The 8,894-nt window shown below is 45.3% G+C and overlaps 1 protein-coding gene across 1 annotated transcript in view; it reads left to right on the top strand.

Moving 5' to 3' along the window:
* The first annotated feature begins 5,239 nt into the window (after positions 1-5,239).
* The window catches only part of METRNL (meteorin like, glial cell differentiation regulator), a 20,099-nt gene continuing 16,444 nt past the window's right edge, over positions 5,240-8,894 (top strand). Inside the window, exon 1 of the mRNA XM_035893353.1 lies at positions 5,240-5,618. Within this exon, the coding sequence (XP_035749246.1) occupies positions 5,312-5,618 (307 nt within the window). The 5' untranslated portion in view covers positions 5,240-5,311. The remainder of the gene's footprint in view (positions 5,619-8,894) is intronic.

Here is an 8,894-nt window from a genome sequence, read left to right as displayed (position 1 = left end):
TGGCGCTGGTCTGAGCCCTCCCAAGCCCTTCCCTGCCCTTCCCAGCCCTTCCTCTCCGCGCAGGTCCCGGCACCCGGCCGCAGCGCAGCCCCCGTGCCGCTCCCTGCTCCCGGGAAGTTATCCCGCACTTCGCCCCGCGGGGCTGATGATGACGATGATGAGGAGCCCGGGAGCAGGGGCTGGCGCAGCGGCCTCGCTCCTGATTTATTCTAATTGCGCCGGTCGTGAAAACTCTCCAGTTCTCAAGTGTTTATCTCCCAAATTATCTTTCCTTTAATTGCTTGCAGTAAGTTTAACGTGTGCGGTTGGGTCTGTGACCTCCTCCACTGTTCATGGTTTTAAAAAGCGACTCTGCTAACAGGCAAGTGCTGCTGGGTCAGGCTTTCTGTGCTTGGGGAGTAAAACGTTTTGACTCTAATGTTCTGCTCAGATCTGACTTTCTTTAAAATAGAAGTTGGACCAGCTTGTATCAATAGGGTATTTTGGAACAGGGAGAATTCAAAGCGGGGAAACAGCTGGATTGACTTAAAAGATAATTTCTTATCTGTTACTGTCTGAAACGTGCAGATGCTTGGTATTTACTTTTTTCTGAACTTTTTTTGACTCTTGATGATAGATGCGTGGTTAATCCCAGTGAATCCACTTGAAGGCGAGTCCATTTGATAGGGACCAAACCTATCAGCTCTGTGGTAATCTCCTAATTGTATCATTTTGCTTTACCAACCTCCCCCCAAAGCTGTACCTGCTTTCATCCCTAAGCCTCCTAGCTGCCTGTACTTACCTGCACCACATGGTACTGCAGCATGGTTTTTACAAGAACAATGCCAACCCCCTGTCATCTTGTCCTGTTGGGTTCTTATTTTTGCCCTGTTTTCTCAGAGCAAGCGGTGCCCACCCGTGCTGCTTGGGGGGGAGAGGGGGTGGGGGTGGGGGGTGAAGAAGGGAAGTGAAATATCATTTCCTGTAACTGAGTTTGGGGGGAACTGGTGATGCAAGCTTGGACTTGCTCGCCTGTTGTTGCTCTGGTGAGCCGAAGCAGTGACAGCTCCGTGATGATGCTGTTGGAGACACAGGGAAGGGAGAGCTGCCTTCTTCCATGCACAGTTCAGGCTGGGTGGTTTCACTTTGGTGCGAGAGTCCCAGAATCCAGGTGGACAGGAGTCTCGGAAGAGGATAAAGTCAACCAGGCTGACTTTGGCCTTGCTGGTGGCAAACAGGTGTTGTCAGAAATGCTGGCAGCCCTGAGGCTGTTAAATATAATCTTCTTTGTCCTAAAAGGCTAGCAGTTAAAGAAGGAAAGAAAGGTAATTTGATGTACCAGTAAATACCATCTAATTAAATATTTCAGAGTAGATACTAATGGCTGTATGGTTCAGAAAGGATTTTTTACGTGGAATATCATGTTTTGAAGTCATGTGATGTTTTTTACCTTAACTGTTTGAAAAATCTATGAACTTGAATGCCAAAATGTAGTCTGTCTTCCCGCAGTGAAGTTCTAGGTTGTCTTGTGCTGGTGGATTTGAGAGTCTAGGCATCTCCTACAGGAAACCTGAAGCTGTTTTCTCACCTTTATATACATGTCTATATTAAAAGCAACCATCTTAGAGGTAGAATATTCTGGATATGATTTTTTTTTTCCCCATTAGCTTGTGGAGAAGTGGTAAGGTTATAACCCCAAGCAGTATGAAGAGCTTCACTAGGTATCCCTCATGCTTCCAGGGAAATCTGATGCAATGCGCAGCTTGACACCTGCAATTTAAGTACACTCCATAGGCCATAGCAGCATCTTAACAAATAGCTTGGCAGAGAACTTCCAGGAAAGTTTTGTCCAGAAGAAAGCAGAAACTTCACTATGGTGTGTGTCTGGTTATTACTCTTGCTGTAACTTCAGGTTTTCGTACTGCAATTACCTCTCGATGCTTTGGGCAAAAGTGCTTCAGCAGCATGCTGAGAATATGCTAGTCTGGCATTTTTGACTGTAGGAGTGAGAATTCAGCTGTGACGTGGCTGTTTACATCCATCAGTTTTGCCCTCTGCACTGGTGGATGCTCTGGGGAAGTGTCAATGCTCTCTCACTTGTCATCCTTAATTAGATACCCCCAATTAGGAGCGCAAGTACTCTGTGTTTGCTGAGGGGTGCTGGGAGGATATGGCTACTTCTAGGGCTCTTCAGAACACCTGTAACAGAATAAAGTAAATAGCTGAGGTAGGTAGTGTGAATATTCCTCCTGCTCTCTTTTTCCTTAAAGAACTTGTGTTGCATGTTGCAGCTAACAGCTCACTGCAGCGATACCTTAACAGATCTTCTGGGGCAGACAGAGGGGCATGGCTGAAACCAGAAAGGGAGAAGAGTGAGGAGCCAAATGCAGTGATTGAGGATGTCCTCACGGATTGGTATGAGGAAGTAGTCCTTGTTGCAGTCCCAATAAAGAGCAGAGATTTGAAAGGGAGGATGGATGGCTCATCCATCACTGTAACCATGAAACAGCTGCTCAATCTCCTAGCCACATACTTAAAAAACAAAACAAAAAAAGGAACTCAAATGAGCTTGGAAAAATAAAAAAGGCTCCTGGACCTCCATTGTTTTGTGGACGTGGTATGGCCGATGACTACTAGTGAGAACTAAGCGTGACATTAACAAATGGTAACATGTCATTTTGACAGAAAGCAAAGCGACAGGTTTTGCTGGATGATGGTGGTTGCTGTTAGGTAATGGGAGCATGTATTAACTTTTGAGTCATCCTTTATTATAAGGCTTAATGTGTACAGGTACTTGTGCTTGATGTATCTGTCTCATGGCATCACTCTTGCGTGTGGGATATAATTGGCTTTCAGAAGATAATTTCAGAGTCCACCCTGTTTTTTGTTTGAGCAGCGTGAACATTTGAACAAAGTGAATGCTAAGGCTTTTTTTCTCTGGCAGAAATCCACTGCCTCAGAGTTGCTGGGATCACTTGCAGCAGTAGTTTCGCTGAGTGAGTTCAGAGTTTTGCCCCTGGTATCTTCCTTCTGTTTAAGCACTCAGGCTTCAGGGTGGAATTTGCCAGTGTAAGTCCTGCAAAACCTCTGCAGCTTGTTTTGATGTCTTGAGTAGGAACAAGTGATGTGCGAGGGTAATTTTTTTGCCCCTTTGCTGGGGGATAAGCTTTACACTTTTTAATTTTACTTCTTCGCTGCCTGCACATAAACAGACTGCTGTGTTTTCTGTTGAGTGGCATCGTGTGCATGCTGTGGTGAAAACTGATTTTGTGGACCAGATGTGGATTTACAGGCAACTTGAAATATCCCATTGCAAGTTAAGTTTCCTGAATGTGTTAGGTACTACTGAATTTGAGGGCAAGAGACTAAAGGTCAAAAACTTGTCCCTCGTTTCTCCTCATCTGTGTTCTTGATGTGGCTTTCAAGATTATTCAAAAGCACATGTTTGCAGGCACTGTTGTTATTAAATATGACTTTTTTTTTTTTTTTCTGAGCTTCCTTGTGTGACCTCTATCAAGTGGGTCACACTGACACTCACAATAATGAGTCACATCAACAGTAAATGCAAACCATGTGGGTTTTCCCCCCTTCTTTTACACATGGCTTCTTGTTGCTTTCTAAATGCTGACTTGAATTTAAACCCCGTTCAGCACCTGAATATATCTTTGGGATGGGGAACTGTGTATTTGGAGGTTTCTGTTGAGAAACCAGGGCTTGATGTCATTACTTGCGCTACTAAAATATGTTCTTTGCCACAGATTTCCTGTGTAAGCTCAGACAAGTCATTTAATCCTTTGAATTTTTTTTTTCCCCTGCCTTGGTTCATCTGCCTGCAAGTGGGAATGTTGCGAAGCTTCTCTAAAGTACTGCAGAGCAGACCCATGAGCTGCGCTGAAGGGTCTCGTTTTGGGTGGTGCTCTACAGGCACAGAAGAAAAGATGCTTATGTTTGGGAACTAGGTACACAAAGCGTAGGAGGAGAAACAAGCTTGGTGGTGAGGTGATTTGCTCATACTTGCATAATAGGTTTGTGACAGGACAGGGACCAAAGGACTTTTGCCTAATGGCCCAAATACTGTAACCAATAAACCAGGCTTCCCACAACTTTTTCTTTTAACTGGAGTGCCTACAGCATACAGCGTCTTATTAGTGCTTTGAGTCACGCTGGGTGAAGAACCTGTGGGGTTGGTCCAGCATCAGCGACAGGCAGCAAGGGTTGTTTAGAACTGTCCTCAGTTTAGGCTGTGGGCAAGCAAGTCCTGGGGATTCACTAGTCATCCTGCTTAAGCATGGCAGTTTGCTCTCCTTTCAGTAGCAAGTGGCCCTGGGATCCCCGTGTTGCTCTCCTGTCCCGCCTCTGCGATCACCAGCTCTCAAAATGGCTGTTGGGGTGTTAATTTTTTGCCATGGTGTTGGGTAAGGATGCAGGACCAGTGGTAGCCCTGTGCCCTGGTGGTAGTAACTGGCCACATGTTCTCTTTTTTTGTTGAACACTGTGGCTGTGTGTCTGCTCGTAGCCCATTGGAGCTGGGCAGTAAAGTGATAAGCTGAGCTTAAATCTCATGTTGGGGAGAAGTGGGGGAACATGGTACATGTGCTGAAGAAAGCAGTGTAGTTCAGTGCTTCCCCAGCTACGACTGGAGAGTGTAGCATCTTCTCTCCTCTCCCGACCTCCCAGTTTGGGGACTGGGGCTGCCCAGCTGGGGCAGATGGTATCGCTAGCACCCAGAGCATCCCTTTGCTCCACTTCACAGGGTGAGCTTGGCAACCCTCCCAGTTTCAGATCCATTGGGAATATAGACTTGGAAGGGGAACAAAGTACTCAGCAAAAGGTGGAGTCCGATCTGCGAGGCTGGAGAAGGTGCTGGTTTAAGCCACCGGGAAGGGAGTTCAAGCGTACGTGTTTTACTTAGTATGCGCCAAGTCATTTGCCACAGCTCAGCTGATGGGCAGTAACTGAGGCTGTAGTAATTTAATTGCTTTTGATCATGTGCTTATATCCTATTTAATCTTGGAGTCAATTGCTGGTGGTTTGACTTTTTCTTTTGGGAGAGGGTTTAAAATTGTCCCATAATATTCAAGTTGCAGTCTTGCAAGAGACAAGCACTTGTGACTGCCGCTGAGCTGGATGGGCTAATACTCAATGCTGTCATAGATTTCCTGCGTTTGTTGATGTGGGTCTTTGAAGGTTGAGGTTATGACGGTCACATTACTAGCTCTGTCATATCTCTAACTTTCTCTTTCTTTCTTCCCCCAGTGGCTTAACTCACGAGTCTCACAGGAAGGATGTTGAACAGGTCTACCTCCGCTGTTCTGAAGGGTCCATAGAGTGGATGTATCCCACGGGAGCACTCATAGTCAACCTGCGACCCAACACTTCACCTGCCTCTTACAAACATTTGACTGTTTGCATAAAGCCCTTCAAGGACTCTGCAGGAGCAAATATTTATTTGGAAAAAACTGGAGAATTGAAACTCTTGGTCCGAGATGGAGATCGCAGTAAAGTCTATTGCTTTGGCTATGATCAGGGGGGCCTGTTTATTGAGGCCACTCCTCAGCAGGACATTAGCAGGAAGATTACAGGCTTCCAGTACGAATTGATGAACAAGGGGATAGCATCTGATTTGCACACAGTTTCTGGTGAGTTCTGGGATATTGGGCATATTTTCACCTACTGTATGGGATGCATAACAGATGGCAGAGTGAGTGAGAAAGTGGCTGGGTCTGAATTTCATATGCTTTTAAGGACATGTTTTATAAACAGGCTATTGTGGCAGAATTGATTTTTTTTTCTGTTTGTTTTTTTTTTTTTTTTTTTTTTTTTTTGTTGTTGTTGTCGTTGTTGTTTTTTGGAAGCTGGTAGCATAGGCTGAATTCCAAAGGATTTGCTAAGGGCTACATTGTGAACGGTTCTCCCCTTGCAGGCGTGGGGTCAATCACAGGAGTTGGCTTTACCCTGCAGTGAACTCCAGTGTGAACTGGGCTTCCGAGCCTTGCTGTAACAGTTTTCTAACTACTTTTAAACTCAGTTTTTAAGACCCCACTGCATGTTTTGAATAATAAACATTTAAACAAGGAGGAACTCCTTTTTCATGGTGGGTTTTTTTCCTCTGCAACTACTTGCTGACCTAATTATTCCTTTTTTTTTTTTTTTAAACAAGGAAAATGGTGTGTTCCTTCCTCAGCTCTGCTTACCACACTCTCCTGAGCATTACTGTGCCATGGCAGGGCTCTTCAACACCATGACAATACTTTCACAAGTGCTGGTGTTGTCTTCTCTCTCAACCATTATGAAAAGCAAGTTCCTTAGGGAGGAGTTTTACACCAAGGAAAAACTTGTAGGAAGGGGGAGTGGACAAACTGAAAGAGCTTACAAGCTTGTAAAGTCTAAGTCTGATGCTAAATAGCAAACTAAGTACTATTTGGGAACAATAGCTCTAGGTGTAACCTAATTATGCCAATCAATTAGACAGTTTGAGAAGAAGAAAAACTAGCATTTGTGGAGGATGGCAGGGGGAAGGGGAAATTCTCTTTAGCTTAGGCAGTGTCTCCTCCATTCAGAATTGCCTCTAGCTTTTATCCCCAAAAGCAAGGAGGGGAGATTTCCAGAATAGCCTGAGGAATGGCAGATCTAGGGTAGTTTGCCCCAAATGACTAGGGAGGTTTCAAGGGTTAGACATGTTAAGCGGGGAGGCCATGGTGGCAACCAGATTTCTCTTTTGAAATGGTAGGGAGTGGAGGCAGCTCGGCAGCAGGGAAGAAGGGTCCTCACAGCACGCTTGGGGTGACTCGGCCTGGGGTAGAACCTGCCTAAGATGCCGTACGAGGCTGTCTGGATTCTGCATAGGCTGTCTAGATTCTGTGGTAGCAATGCCATTTGCTTTGCCTGAGATGCTACTTGATGAGCAGTGGTGTGGCAAATTAAACTGCAGTTGAATCTTCTAGGCATTGCATCCCTCGTCCTTTTTGGGGGGATAAGTGACTGCAGAACTTGAGTCCCATCCTCTCCCCTCCCCTGGCTTCCTTCCACAACAGGACTCTGGATTTGTATGTTTGTATATTTGTGCGTACTCACTGCCCTGCTGTCGGTTAGATGTTGGCACACCAATTCAGATGTGGCTTTTTTTTGGTACAGATCTTAGTTGGATGGGGTGAACAGTTCTTAACTCAGCAGGCCGGTAGGTAGCTGGCTGAGGGCTAATGCAGTAACCCCAATAACTGATAGATGGCGTGTTTGCCATTAGAACAAAGAAACTATAAACACAAATACTCAAGTTTACTTTAAGTTGCCTTCTTTACTCTTGCCGTGTATGCAACTTGTAGCTTACTATCGAGGGTTCTGCATTTGAAGCAGACTTCTCTGCTTCTACATTTTACAAGCGTGGCAGAAGAAGCAGGGTGTCCGCTGCAGAGCTGTTTTCCCAGTAAGAGCAAGGATGAATATGCTGTGCAGAATGTTAGTTATGTGGTAAAATACCATTGCAGAAGACATTAAATACATTGTTTAATCAGTTATTTGGAGAATGTTCCCAGACTCAGTGCTTCTTTCTTTGACAGACTGGGAGGATGGAGACACAGGCAGGCGAGCGATTAAGTCACTTAAACTTACCCAGGAAAGTCCTATACTTTTTTTTTTTCCCCCCCCAAAAAAGGTTGGAATTGCTTTTGCATATAGGTAAAATAATATGTGAGAAATACTGCTTATCATTGCTGGGTTTAGTTTGCACATAGATACAGTTTGTGCGGAGCTTTGCTAAAATCAAGAGGACTCGCTGCTGGCTTACTTAACATCGCAAGCCGGCACGAACTGCTGTGTTTTTAGAATGAAGTGCTCTTCGTTCCATGTACAATCTTGGAGATTTTTAAAGCTGATGGGAGTTTTCTTCAGAGACTTTCAGAAGTCGAACTGAGGACTGAATCCAATTACAGCCTTCCTCTTTGATAGGCACATTAAATCACTTTTGCTGTGACTGCTGTATTTTCAGCTGTAACAGACGCCGGTTGGATTTCAGTGTACAGCACTGTGGTAGGGTATCTGCTTCACACTCCGGGTGTCTTGTTTGGACAGAAGACGCTTTTTAATAGTTCATCAGCAGAGCCTTCAGGGCAAACTAGGGATCTCTATTGTATTTTAAATTATTTCTCTTGCCTGTTTTTGGATCCCCAGACTCTGGGGAGGGGTGGCGGGGGGGTGAAAACACGATGAAAATGCCATACATGACTCTTTCCACTCTCAGTCAGACAAGCACTTTTATTCTCCTATAAATATCTATATGTCTGGGGAAACTGCCAAATAGCTGCCTTCTGAGGCTTCTATAGAGCAATATATTTGGGGCTCTTTGCAGTTTGTGGACCTCCTTTTTTCTGGAGCTGCTTCTGGTTTTTCTGTGAAACCTCCAAATAAATGTTCATTGGGAAAGGAAGTTTACAACCAAATGACTGAAGTCACTGGTGGCTTCTTCATTGGAAAGGGGGCTCAAGCCAGAGGCAAGTGCTGACCTTATGGAGCTGAAAACTGGATTTAAGGTTCTGCATTTCTCCCCAAGCATACTTCTGCCCCTTGGTCACAAACGTGGCTTTTACAGCATTTTGGCTGTTGCTCACTGGAAAAACGAGCCTGCTCATCTCCCACCAAATGACTGAAGTCACTGGTGGCTTCTTCATTGGAAAGGGGGCTCAAGCCAGAGGCAAGTGCTGACCTTATGGAGCTGAAAACTGGATTTAAGGTTCTGCATTTCTCCCCAAGCATACTTCTGCCCCTTGGTCACAAACGTGGCTTTTACAGCATTTTGGCTGTTGCTCACTGGAAAAACGAGCCTGCTCATCTCCCAGTTGCAGTTTGTGGGCGTTCGGCGGGGCGGGCGCTATGTGTGAAGAGGTGACAGGGACGTGAGCCGCCACTGCGGATGGGGCGGA

The sequence above is a fragment of the Egretta garzetta genome, unplaced genomic scaffold (assembly GCF_000687185.1).
Source record: "Egretta garzetta isolate BGI_Z169 unplaced genomic scaffold, ASM68718v1 scaffold34, whole genome shotgun sequence".
In the NCBI taxonomy this organism is placed as follows: domain Eukaryota; kingdom Metazoa; phylum Chordata; class Aves; order Pelecaniformes; family Ardeidae; genus Egretta; species Egretta garzetta.
Note: the sequence above shows the minus strand (reverse complement) of the source record. Positions and strands in the feature narration are given on the sequence as shown.